Source organism: Anopheles bellator, chromosome 2 (assembly GCF_943735745.2).
Source record: "Anopheles bellator chromosome 2, idAnoBellAS_SP24_06.2, whole genome shotgun sequence".
NCBI classification, from domain to species: domain Eukaryota; kingdom Metazoa; phylum Arthropoda; class Insecta; order Diptera; family Culicidae; genus Anopheles; species Anopheles bellator.
The window spans coordinates 30,144,927-30,159,209 of NC_071286.1; the positions used below are offsets into that span (position 1 = coordinate 30,144,927).

At 48.1% G+C, this 14,283-nt stretch overlaps 1 protein-coding gene across 1 annotated transcript in view; it reads left to right on the forward strand.

Annotated features, from left to right (window-relative positions):
• Nucleotides 1-2,936: 2,936 nt before the first annotated feature.
• LOC131207351 (furin-like protease 1, isoforms 1/1-X/2) overlaps nucleotides 2,937-14,283 on the forward strand; it is an 81,089-nt gene continuing 69,742 nt past the window's right edge. Inside the window, exons 1-2 of the mRNA XM_058199961.1 lie at nucleotides 2,937-3,456; nucleotides 3,535-3,728. Of these exons, the coding sequence (XP_058055944.1) occupies nucleotides 2,937-3,456; nucleotides 3,535-3,728 (714 nt within the window). The remainder of the gene's footprint in view (nucleotides 3,457-3,534; nucleotides 3,729-14,283) is intronic.

Sequence of the window (14,283 nt, forward strand, 5' to 3'; positions counted from 1 at the left end):
TCGGAAGAGCAGGAAAGGATACGTGTGGGTAGAATATGGTGATGCGTTTCAAATCATCGATATCGTACGACGGGACAATCTGGAGCCATTATTTCAATTAATTGCATCATGTCCACGTTGTGTGTAGTTGATCTTCATTCCGCAATCTCTTCATTCATATTGCCTCTTAATGGCTTAAACAGCCGCCGGCGGGTTAGCTGAAGGTTTTGATAAACCTATCAGAGGCCACCAGCGTTCGCTGTCACACCAATCATCGCCAGCATATTATGCCCCAAATGAACTTATCTCTTCGAATTAATCATATGACGTGCCGCTATTGACGCACCATTGACGCACGGAGCTGTGTGCATTAGTGAATTACGGCCACAATCTGATTATGACGTTCTCAAACGGTATTATGACGTAGGTAGACCCGGCGGTCGCCTATATAAATCCCCAGATGGACATGACAATTCCCCGGAAATTTGATTGCGACAGGACTCTCTTCAGTTCACCGGTTAAGCCGAGGCTTACAGGGGAAAACTGAACCCTACTTAATCGATGGAACTCTGTTCTTCGATAAGTACCGTACCCTTTGATACAATGGAATTTTCATTGCTTTTCCCAAACATCAAACGCTTGCGCCGTTATTGGTATAGCCAGTTCCATAAACCCATTCGTCTGACGTCTGCGTTCGGCTTGGGAGGGCTGGACATATTCTGACAGTTTTGGGGATTTCATTCGCACAAAACAAAACCACGCTGACCCGCGCCCCAGACGTCAGAGAAGCGCGTGACGCCCGAGCGTTATGACGACGCTGAGTTTTGTGGATTAGTTTTCGCATGATTAAAATCCCACGGCGAGTCAGTCAATCACGACGGTTCTACTGATGGCATCAAGCGCGTCAAGGGCCGGCCGCATATGGGAACCATGCGCCATAGGTGTGAGGATTTCCCTAACTCTCCCCAAAAAAAGAACCGGAAAAATATGTCATAAATAATAATCCGACTGATTTTTGGCGCAACTTTTCCAATATTCATTAACAAAACTTTACCTGTGGTATGTTGTGGTGGTGGTACCCTATCGCGTCCTAACGTCCCAAATCTCTCCATGGGATCTAAAAAGGTACCACCAGGGAATGCGTGGAGGTGCCGATAAGACTCACGGAGGCAGCTTGTGGAGATTACGAAGGGCCAAAAATAATCCCACCCACCCGGCGGATGCGAAGGATTTATTAAACCTCCATACGAGCTCACGGGAAAGCTCACTCAGCAGTGGAGGAAAAAGTTCTTGGGGCATCCATTTCTGGGTCCGTGTCGCTTGGTGCTCCCCCCGATTGTTAACCACAGTTGATGCTGGGCGAACAAAGTTGTTCCGTGCTTGATTTGCCAATCATTAGTACGTGTGTGGACCAAGTGTAGGTCGACTACCGTCGGGATACCGCACGTTACCTGACTTTTGTCGGATTCATGTAATAGGCTTTCGTATTTGCTTTGCCGCCTGTCATTAACAGCATTACGGAAATGACGAGTACGTGGCCTCTACTGCCACTTATTAATCTCTTGCCATTCTCTTTCCCTTTCGTTTCAGATGGCTCCGAACGCCTCTCGCTAATAGGAATTCTTGGGAGACTTTGTGGCACACTCTTACACGGCGATTGCAGTTAATACATTTTAAGCATTGTCCATAGGTTACTAAAGCGACAGATTTTCTTTATCTTCCGTTTAGTAGCTCATCGCAACACGCACCTCGAGAACAAAAACTTTAGTGTCACTACGTGCCCGGCGCTGACTGGAGAAGTGCATTACGGTTTTGCGTTCCACACGCTCGTTCAGAATAGTGTCAAGTGAAACTTCGTTAACGCTAACTGAGTCGTTCCGGCCTGGCGACTACCTGGAAGCTCTCGGTAACAAACGGTGTGTAAATTACTAGCAACCCGGGGAGTGTCCATATCCTCCGGCAGCAGCAGCAGCCAGCGGCTTGGATTTTGCATCCCGACGAAGAAGTGCAACCATCGAGTTCCAAGAAGGCCACCGGAAGCGGCATCGTCGCTACGAGAGCCCACCCAAGGGTTGGCTATAATTAATTGATTGATTATGAAAAGGGGATAAGGATCGCCGGTCCGAACCGGAGCCCTGGATCTCCGGACGAACGCCGGAAGGTAGTGCAGGAAGAAAAAAAAAACGGCAGAAGATAACCAGTGCGTCGTCCCGGTGCTGTTGATGACTGCCGGAGGGCAAACCGCTTCTTCGTGCTAAAAAAGCTCACCAGTCTCGGGTTGCCCAGAATCTCCGAGGCGCTTCCGGAGAGCGTTTTTGCCTTGCTTAGTACTAGATCGCCTCGATAAAGGAAAGCCCAAGCTCCGGGGCCGAAGCGATGCCTATCCAGCGAGACCCTAGTGCACCCTGACGGAGAGAAGACCACACCGGGCCGGGCAGGCGGGCGAGTGTTTGGTGAGAAAAGAAATTAATAATAATTATGTTTTAATTAAATCATCATCACTATCCGTACGATATCTGCCTTGGCCTCGGAAAGGTAAATGCTGTACCCGGCGCGCTACTGTAAAGCGCCCACGGCCCAGTGGTCAGCGGCTTAGTCCTTGGAACCCTAATTGGATTGGACGGCTGGGCGGCGGCGGATGCTGTTGTCTGTGAACGAATCGGCACTTGTCACTCCGTCCCGTTGCTGAGCGGAGGCTAATTGGACGACTCATCGGAGAAAGTGGTCCCGGAAGAAGCTCACAAGACGGTTCCGCGGACTACTGCAACGGATACGACTTCGACTCGACGTTGACCTTTTGCCGCCAGTCCGGGTTTCCTATGCCGGCAAGTAGCGGGAATTTCCAAGGTGCCTGTGCCGTGTGCCGTGCCTCGTCCGTGAGTCGTCCGGAGTCGTCCGGTTTGATTGGTGTACGGGTGCGTACGCGGTTCTAACTCCCCCAGACGCGACGCAACAGAATGACTAAAGTGCGGGGGACTTCGCGAAAGTTGGTACTGCAATGTCGTGAACCGGACCAGTGTAGTGTCACGGAGCTTGCCCTGCCCGCCTGCTCCACGCTGCTAACCTCCGATGAGGTGCACGACAACACTACTAGCCACGGGGATGCGCGGCGGCTGTCATCGTCGTCGTCGTCGATGAAGCAACGGAATGATGTTCCCCAGTGCAGCACAATGCCGCCTACGGACTGCCAATCGGTGTCTGCGGCGTCGGACCTCTGGTGGCCAGAAATGGTAGCAACAACTAGTGAGGCCGTGGTACCTCCTGCCGGAACTGGTGATGGAAGTGGTACCAGCAGGTTCCAACGATGGTGCCGACAGCCTCGGCGGACTGGAGTCACCGGCAGCGGGCTGTGGCGTAGCCTCTTCCAGCAACAGTTAGTGCTAGTGTTAACGATAGTAGTATTAGTATTCAGCGGTATCGATTCCGTGGTTCACTGTGATGAGAACGTGACGGGTGGTGGAGTCGTGAGTGAAAGTGGTCCAGCTGTCAAAGCCAGCCCGGACGAGAACTTCCGGAGCGCGGAGCCAATCCACCTGCTCAGGGGCGACACTGTAGTGCGTGGCTCGAAAGCAGGTGTCAGCGACGACGACGATGAAGGCGAGACGTCATTCGCTGTCAACGTCATCGACGATGGGCTCGACGGTGCCAGCCATTTCACCCATCACTGGGCTGTGCACATACCGGACGGTGATGGTTCGGATCTGGCCGATCGGGTGGCCGCAGAGCACGGGTTCATCAATCGTGGCAAGGTAGGTGTCCGATAACACTATTACTGGTTCTCACTTTGGAGCGCGCACTATTGCCGGGGAAATTCCCTGTAGGTTGTTAAGTTTTAGATACTCCAACGGTTCTAGTTAAATGATCTATAGTAACCCCCCCTTGATAGAGCTGTCGGTCGGTCGATGGGGATAGGTGATCGTAAGCTAACAGAGCAGGACCTTCGATGTCGGCACTTATTAACAAACAGAATCATAGCTGATGATCATCTGTTATCTGAATAGGGCAAATTTTATCTAGAAAATGTGAACTCAACACTGACTAATCTGGAAATCATTACGTTACTCCAAAACAAGGTCGTAGGTTTTCACCCTGATCTCCGTACAGTGAAGCCAGTTTTAGGAACTACAGGAAGTCATTAAATAACAACCATGATGATTAAACAAAACGATAAACACACAGTTTCGCTAATATCATAATAACTCTATGAAAAGCTGTTAAAGTCGGTCAGCGAACTCTGCACTCGAATAATGGTTCGAAAACATCCAGTTTCTGTTGAAGTAATCAGTCTCTTGGGTCCCCAAAGGCCAGGCGACCCATCAGAAGGGCGAACTTCATTTTCCAGTTTTTCCCAAAAGGTTTCTTTGGCAGTCCTTTGGGGGTAACAATTTATTATTTTTATTACACCCTCCACATCATTTGATCCTGTTGATGGAGGTTGATGAAAAAATGCAATCATCTCTTCTTCGGTTGAGATAAAAGGGAAACGGCAGTTCAAATTATGTTCAACAAATCCACCGAACCCGTAAAGCGGCCCCGTTCCACTAACTTTAACATAACCGCCCTTCAAATGTTTTGTTTTCGTTCGCACAATTGGCACCCGGTCCTAATGTTTCCATCCACCGGCTGCAAAGGATGCACGGTACTGGGCACGGTATCCTCGCGGTAGGAGTCCACCCCTCCGGGTCGTGTCCAGTAGCGTGTTTAACTTTATGCCGTTAAAGTGCACCCTTTTAGCTGGCCATCGGACGTGCAGACACACACACACACACACACTGGCCAAGCTACCAACAACACGCGAACTCCATTAGGACGTCCCAAGTTCGCGCTTCGGCTCGGCCCTCTGGCGGTGGCTCGCTGAACTGCAATTGGCGTCCTCTGGTTGCTCCGTTGAGCATTGAATTTGGGGCAAAGTTTTTAAACCAGAACCAGGAGTCGCAGGAGGGGAGCGACGCGGCCAGCAATACTGTTGCGAGGAACCGGTTAGTCCCGTAAACCGAAATATCCCCGTGGGAGGGTTGCGATCGGGGATTAGGAAGTATATTGCTGCTGGCCAATACAACAAACTCTAGGGGTCGGTCGGCACGCTAAGCCATCGTATAGTAATTATCCTCCGGTGGAAAATAAATCCTTCGGTTGTTTGGCGCCCTCACCTCCTGCGGAGTCCTTGTGGAGGTCCATTCGAGAACCGGGCGAACGTACCGGGCTTGCCAATGCTCGAGTGCAATTGAAGGCTGGGGTTTTACTATAATAATTGTAATAACTCCACCCGAATGAAGCCACTACACGCTAACGGAACTAGCTATTGGCGGAACGTGGATGTAGCGCCACTTCCATTTGAACCATACAGGACACGTAGGAAGCACTCGGACTACTTCCTGGGGGGGCGCCATGCCATGGGAATGCGGTTGACGAAAACGATGGTTAATCGTGGAGAGAGTTACGTGTACCGAGTTAAGCTTGGCTCAGCTAATGCTGGTGGGCATTTGTTTTTATGCTTTTGCCCTGACATATCAACTGATGGAACTCATCATCCGGCGACGTTTTCGCCGTGGCAGTCTATCCCAGCGGAGCTCATGAAATGCGCCGGCCGTTTGGGTTTCGAATTCGTGGTTCCGGTTCCCAACTGTAGGTAATTCATTTTCAGTTGGCGAGCCGCTCTAGCTCGCTTTTATGGGGTTTCCGTGCTCCAGGATTCCAACTGCGCCTCACTTCCGAGGGCCTAACCAGCGCGCACCTTGGTCGTAGCCCGCTATAAATAGACGCTTCCATATAGGCCCATTAAAATAATTGCTTCTCGCGTATGATAAACCAGCCTGCCGGTCTCCGAATCGACCGGAACCGTCGTGTCCTGCTCGAACGTACCGTCGTCGAGTAGTATCATTCCGGTCGGTGGCTCTCAAACGTCACCGGAATGTAGGTGAATCCGCGTAAAAATCGGCCCTTTTTATGGCACGCTCCCCGGCCGGAACTACAAAATTGCGGACCTGAAGGAACCTCGCGGAATCTCGCGTGACCCGCTCGTTGGGTGCGCTGTAATTGTGATAATAACTGTAATTAAACGACATGGGCGGTGACTTTGAAGCCCGCTGGTGCCAGGTCACTAATGGTAACTGGTAGCTGGTTCTCGCGTAATGGTTCGGTAGGTAATGGTAGCTGGTTCTCGCGGCCCGGCCAATTGGCGGTGCATGTGCAGTGATTGTGGGGTTGCAGTGTTGCATCGCGATTTGGGCTCGTAAAGGCTAGATTTGTTTGTAATGCGGTTTATCAGACACTTACGCGTGAAGTGGCACTGAACGGTGCTGAGAAGATCTAATTGAGTGTTTACTACACGATAATCTATTTGTTGGTGGCGATAGTGTGCTAACGGTTTCCGGTGTATTACCATACATGACGGTGTATGAGGGCACTCTCTTGACCTGGCACTGATTTAATTTCCCAACGTAGCACACCACTCGGATGGCGATAGAATTGTAGAAACAGATGTTACGCTCCTTCTATGTAATAGATCTGAAGACTCGAATCTGTTGGTAACGCCCAAACCGCTAACCGAGATTAGGACCATTGGACCCTGTACTGTTCTTTAGGAAACCCAACTTGGCAAGAATCGGCCGACCAGCTTAACAAATAAGGATGTAGTGTAGCATAAAGTATTAGGAGAAATACATACACTCTGGGTCTAAAAGTTTACTGACTTTGATTATGGATTATTAGGCATTATGATTTGTGCTCAATATTGTGCCAGTTTGTTATTAAAAGCAATAAAAACATAAGGATTGCACCAAAGCGATAAACCGATTGAATCGCATAGGCTTCTGTTTAATAACTTTAAAACATTTGACTTGACTGCTCATTGGCGCGCCTAGATAGGGCCTACATCATAAGCGCATTACGATGGACAAAATATTATCGCGTGTTTATGGTACCAGATTTAAGAAGCTTTCCGAAACTGCAGTCAACAAGATTGCTGTCGAACCAAGGGGACGGTTCTCTCACGCTGTGCTTTCTTCACCGTCGCTCGCAAGTTTTACGGTGCCGGGCCTCTGTCATTTGCAACTTCTGGCCGTAAAACCTCTCCGCGACCAGGCCTCGGCTTCTCCAACTTGACGGGCGCGCCACACGAAGCAAGAACTTTATCTTTTTAACGGCCGCAAAGTGAGCTGTTAACGAACGCGATCGATCGGCCGGTCGGTGATGGTCGTGGAGCGCGGAAGCAAGTCTCGCCCCAGCGAGTCCTCGCCCTTACCGGTCTGCAGCGTGTTGTTGTAAGGAAACCAAAAAAAAAGGATATCATACCAATTGTGGTTCCACCAAGAGCCACCCCTCGAGAGTTGGACTGACGACCGGGTTTATGCTTCATTAGCTATCGGAGACGCTAAATCTTCCGTTATCCTCCGGTGTACAGTTCATTAGGCTCACGCCTCGGCACGGCACGGCTAAACTCAATGATTATGGCGACGTTGTCGATGATGAGCGCGAAGTCTTCTTCTGGTCGTGTTGAGCATTATTAAACCATTTCGTGGGCCACGGTGTTCTCAACCACTTTCTTTTTTTTAAGTTTTGGAACTCGGCAAAGGTGAACCCATTTTTGGGCTCATCTTTTCAGATGCGGCAAGTGCCGTCTATACTTCTATCGGTTCGCTGTTTAACAAATTTACCGTCAGCTCTACAAACAGTGCGGGACCATTAACGCAGCGAGGACTCTTTTTAGGACTGGCTCCCAAAAAAAGGATCTTCCCCGAAGTCGGGCTTTAGTAACAACTGAGTGCGAGTTGTTGTCGAAGGGCCAAAGTTTCGGACAAAGCCGACGAATCGTTTTCTTGTTGCCGTTTGTTGTAGGCCGTTGATGTTTGTTTGCGATAAGTGTGCGGTTAACGAGAGGCAGAGAGAGAAAAGGAGGGATTGAAAGAAAGGTTGGAGGGCGGTTTTTTTTAGTCAGGTCCAGACCCTTTTAGTTGTTTTTGCAGTTTTCCCGCCCGAACCGCCTAAGTGGCCGCCTTGTGGAATTGAAACACAGAAACCACAGTGGAACAATGCGGAAACCAACTTTGGGTGCTGGTCTTCTAGGTGCGCGGAATCGGATTTGGCGATGGTTGTTGTGAAGGCTTTTTAATGCGGCGGCAGCATCACCCATTACAACGGCAATAATCGAGGATCCATTTTCTTTTTTGTCGGTTTCGACCGTACCACTGTGCGGTCTCTGAGTTTGGCAGATAAAGCGGCTGCTCGACGAAAGTTGATTACTTGACGCAACCCGAATGTCTTCATTCTTCGTTCTAAATTGGCTACCAAATTAAGGTTGGTCTGCGGTGAGGACACATTTTGCACACAATTAAAGCGGCTTAAAGTTGTTATTTTAAATCCCGAGACCATCGGCCCCGAGTGTCTTAAAGACGTTTCAGCTGCCGGGTGCAAATGTTACTCGCTTAACCCTCGCCCGGTAAAGCTTATTTATTGTTCTATTTAAAATCCGACACTGGGGGAAAATCTGCCGTCAGTTTCGAAGGGACTGCGGACGTATTGGCAGTAGCCTTTCCTTTAGCTCCGACAGCCTACCGTAAGTTCCCGAGCAAGGCCAGAGGAATTACGACGAGAGTTTACGGTAGAAGTTTCGGTGGCATCGCTCTGGGTTAGCTGCTAACCAACTGAGTGAAACTTTACCGGTGCCGGTGGGTTGAGCTTTGCCGGCTTAAGGTAGTCTCCCCGGAGTTTAGCACCGTTTAAATCTAGTAATCATCTGCTATTGTTCTGCGAGCGTCCGATTCGGCCAGTCCTCTTGCCCCTGATCGAGTTTTCTTTCCACAATGTGCTTCATTCAAACCCAAAAAATGGAAACCAACAATCGTTACTGGCTGCGCTCCCGGAAGTGTCCGTGCTGTCAATCCGGATGCAGACAGCATATTTTACCGACCCGGTTTGCAGAAACTGACCACCGACATTCCATTTCCCTGTGGAAGTTATGCGGCCATCACAAAAAAAAGGTGCACATGCCCACTGTCCTGTCCGGAATGAGGTTAACTTTTCGATCCTGCACCGCGATTCCCTCCCACCCCCACAGATGGACGGTGTTCACATGAATACACACGGCACTTCCGTTTCCCGGCGAACATCAAGCACGCGCACGGGTGCGATAATTAACATTTTAATTAAACTGTTTCCGGAAACCGCCCCGTTGCATAAAAGAGCGGGTGCACTACGCGATGCACTTGTGTCTGTGTGGGTCGCTTCAAGGACCTCCTCGTGAATTGGGAAGCTGTTTTTGCGTGTACAGCTTCTCGTATCTCGAGGGAATGCCTCGTCATGCATGTTACGACACCTTTCATATGCCCTGTTGGGCGGCGAGACCACCTGGAGGACCAAAGTTTCCACGGAGTAGTGCATCTGTTACTGCACGCGTCTGCCTTCCGGGAATTGCTGGCCCTACGTGGTGTACGATGTTCTGTGGAATGATGGGCGCCTCAGGTCGTTAGACGAAAAACTCAGCGTTGAGTGAGCATGGTGGTTGTTGAACATGCACATCGCTACGTACATTTCTGTGGGGTTCGTTAGTTGTAATTGTGGCATCAGTGTACGAGTTGAGGCTCGTCCTTTTTATCTTTTCCGTTTTCTCTCTTTCTTTCTGTATCATGAAAAAATCCCACTTTCATGTAATTCGGAATGAAAAATTCGGTTACTTCCTGACGGTTGGTCTACACCAAAGCTCTTACGGTTGTGATTAGACATGAAGAAATATATTTTGAGTAACAAGCGAGTTTCCGATATTTTTGCCCACAGCACTACTCTTGCGATACGTTTCTTAATTCATGTTTCAGTTCAGTGCCAAAGATTTTTTTCAATTTTTTTTAAAGTCCAAACATTCTGAGTTGTTATGACGTGCTGTCAAGAATGTGTCAATACCACTTTCAACTGATTACCGGTTGCGGTTACTATTTGCAACCACTTGAAAATCCTGATATGTGGACGCGCCAAAGAAAACTATTAATCAAACAGGCACTACAACAGGCGTTGTTGTTCGGGACCAGTTTTGGGCCGGCTGAAGGTAAGACATTAAGTGCACCGGTTGCTCCTGATCGCTCCCGTGCAACGTGGCCGGGCCTTCAACTTCAATTGCAATCTGCAATGTTTTTGTCGGCGTTTTCGAGTGGCGCACAATTCTGCGCTCTTCATAGCTGGATTCAATTCTAACGCTTCATATCTGGCCATTTGTGGTACGAACGCCCTCCGGGCGTTCATCATACGACCGGTGCACCGAATCCTGTCTACGTGCTAGTGCTGCGAAAACACACCACCAGCACTGCAAACGGATGATTGATGGTCAAGAGCAGGGTGCTTCTGCCGCGCCGAACATGTGCTTCTCTCAAACCGCAAGAATAAATAAAAAATGGGATTGATTCGGACATGTGCTGGCCGCCGCTGCCACCATGTCCGCTAATCGAACAACGAGGCCGTGCTGCCGAAGGTTCGTGATCTGCCTCTGACAACTGTATGACATGAGCCATAAACCACCCCCCCAATCCGCACGGCCCAAGAATGATCCTTCTTTGTGGCTAGCAAAATCGATTTAAAATTGTATCGAAACTCGCGTTCACGTGGTGCCGCGGGCTTTGCGAGCGCGGCTCGTAATGAAATTGTACGCGTCTGCCGTTTGTTTTTGTACACCCCAGCACCAGGGGTGGCGGTGCGCATCATCTCGGCGATGCTTCCGGGTCTCGCGTGGCATAAATTTACGCCTCAGCTCACGTGGCGTGTGTGCGCCCCGGTCGATCCGTTTCTCGGTTGCTGCGCGGCCAAATCCGCCAAACGCCGCCGGTGAACTTCACCGCGCAAACGTGAGATGAAAGCGGAACCGAGCCGCTCAGAGGCCACTTCAGAGGCAGCGTCCTTTGAGCGATTCCTGTCGCTGATAAGGGGACGCAAATGAAAATCATCCACCGTTAGCCGGGCGCAGCAATTGGCATGTTTCGGAACACGGTCCAAAGCGCCGTTGTTGGAGAATACTTTGGAATGGGTTTTTTAATTTACAAACATACATGGCTTTTGGATTAAAATTTTCGCAGTCCTGTTTCTTTTGAAGGTGTTGATACGTTGGATTCTAAACGATTGATGTTTCCGTACGCAATAACTTCTCTTTTCTTGAAAACATTGTTTCAAGTGAAAGATCAGGCGCCTCCATTAAGGGGGAATTCGATGGTTTTTTTTTCTTTTGTATTATAGAGCCTTTGAGCTGCAATCGCCTAACATACGGCTCTTTATGGAATCCGATGGTGTAATGCCTAAAAGTTCACATTGTGAACAAAAATAATTAAGGTAACTTTTTGCGTAAGTAGATTCGACCGATAAACGAACGGCAACGTTCACATGAGCGATACAATCTCGTTTCCTGTATTATAATACTTTGTGATTATAATAATTACCGTATTTTTCCGTGTATAACGCGCACTTTTTTCCCAATTTTTTTAGCTCTAAAATCTGGGTGCGCGTTATACAAGGGTAGTAAACATTTTGTCTCCTCCAAGCATACAAATGTGCCCTTTTAGGTACATATTCTATAGTATTATTGGATAAATTGTAAAATGAAACACTTGTTAGGAATATAATTATCCATACAATATCGTTTTTAAGTCATGGCAGGGAGTTAAAACAGAAGTTGTTGTGAAATCATTTAAAAAATGTGGCATCAGCATGGATCTGAAGATGTCGCAATTTATGAGGACTCTTCAGAGAGTGACAATGAGGAGTACATTGAACAGCAATTAGAGAATATCAATTTCTCAGACAGCAGTGAATATGAGTTTGAAGATTATTACGAAATATAAAATACTATTATGTCTTTTGCAATGTATACGCATTTTATCTGTAGTCTACTTTAGAATATTTATAGAGTATTTAGAGTAATACATTATTATCATTTGATATTTGTTGGATATCACATATCTGAAAAATGTAAAGTAAAAAATTTGTTTTCCAATTTTGTTCTCGTAAAATATGGGTGCGCGTTATACACGGGTGCGCGTTATACACGGAAAAATACGGTAATTATGCATCAAAATGCAAACATGAAAGTGTTCGGTGTGCAGCATTATTTTGTCCATAGAAACAGGCAAAAGACCAAACCAGCTTAGAAGTAACGAGCCTTATCAGCAACTCCGACGTTTCCCGTCTCATAGGAAATGAGGTTTGATGGCGTTGAAGTATTTTTATGTTCCCCTAGTAAAGCTGACAGAGCTCATTCGCTCGTTCGTCGCGAGTAAAATAAGCGAAACAGCGCCAGCAGATTGCTTTTTTCACCCAACACCGTGTGCTTCACATTCGGGTTCCCGGAACCGCCGGAAAAATGTTGCAAGCGAGACTTTGCGGGAAGGCCCGACTCCTAGTCCCCGTCGGTCGGTTGCGCTAGGCTGCTGCAGAAGAAATTTAATTTTAATGCTTAACTTGTATAATCACTGCCACCGTGTGCCGCGTGTGAGAAGCAACTTCCAAAAACCGGCGGAAATCTTTACATTACGTCCAGATTGTAAGCTTACGGGAAACTTTTTACACCCTGTAACAAGTGGGAAGCGTGCCCCTGTCCGCTGGGCTGCTCGGAGTAGAAGCGCAACTTTTTTTTAGCCAAACAGTTTGGGAAGAGTTTTCGCACAAAGTTTCTGCTCATCGTCCGTGACCAAAGCCATTGGCCACCATATAATGCACTTGTTCCGGTGTGTGTTTAACGCAAAAACACGGATCTTTTTTAAAAGGCGAGATTTTAATTTTTGGTTTCAATCATTAAATTTCATTGCTTAATGGGTTTCCCCGTCGCTATCGCCGAATCCGATTGATAACCTCATAATGGAACCGTTCGCGGATGGCCGGATTGGGAGTGGTTGCGTATTTTCTTTGCGTTCGATTTCCAATTACAATCGATTTGCATTGTGCCAAAGAGAGGCAAACCAATATTGACGCTAATTGATGGCCGCCGCCGCGCCACGGAATCCCATGCGCGATACGATGCTCGGCGCGGAAATGAAAAGGATTATATGATGCCTTTTTTTTTTAATGAAATGTTCCTGCCTGTATCGAAGCATCGAGGAAGCAGCGAATGGCCACAGTCGAGGTTTTCGTAGGTTTTAAAATGAACCCCGGCAACTCGGCACCGGGGAAGAATGGTCGAATATAATCGATCTGTGACGGTGCTCTGGCGGTGTCCTGTGACTGATGTTATCGACAATTTACGCATTTTCCAATATTCTGATACACCGAGTCGGTGCATCGGGTGCACGGATGCGATTGCAGGATTTTTATGTAAAGAGGAGATTGAATTGAAATATGTTAATAGTGGGTAACGCTCGAATTACTGACACAAATATTCATTTCTCGTGTAAAACATATGTTACATTCGAAATAATTTTGTTTTGTTGCATAAAGTTTGAACGATAACGTGAACGATATTGATATGTTTATAATATTCTTTGTAGTTCTTGAAACACCAACAAATCCTGGCATCCCAATTCAAGTTCAAATTCCCAACAAGTTGGTAATTATTGTTTAGAAACTGCTTGTTCAACCGATTTCGGTTGCTTTAGTAGAAAAATATGCAATCAAACTGAAATTGAAAAGCTGCTTCCGACAGCCAGTTAAAGCACCGGGGTGCACCCTTGCCTCAGCTCTCATTCGCAGTTCCGAGCCGAGAGGTAAGGCACCTGTTGTTGCGCTGCAAATTAGTTCGTCAGTCTAGCGGTTTGTTTCGCGCCAAATCAATCCTAATTACCGGCTCGACTTCGTAACACGCAAACGCCCAGCGAAGCGAAGGGTACGCGAACGCGCTCGGAACTATTCCATGCCAGCCAGAAATTTATCATGCACACAGAACGTTCAACCTGCTCACGACACCGCTTGCCCCACGTATTACGGTGCTCGGGTTAACCCCGTCGACACGACAGCCTTTTTCCCACCACGTCTCATATTTTTTGTTTTTAGCTTGGCCTTCCATAATCACTCTGACCGACGCATAAGGTTTCACGAAGCGCCAACCACGCCTATGTTAAGCAACATGTTGCTCCTCACGCCGTTCGGTGCTTATGCACGTCCACCATCGGGGGCCATTGTTGTGGGGGAGTGTTTTTATTTTTTATTCTTCAAAATTTAGTCTGCCAGTGACAACCACCGACGGTCTCCCACGGTTCGCTGGATATCGCGTTACGTATCGGAGGTTCGTGCCGCCTGTCAACGATGGCCCCTGAATAGTCCGACCATAATCATAATATCCTGCCTGCGTTCCGGCGGTGCTAAAGATTGTGACCACGGCTGGCGCTAGACTCCGTTGTTCGG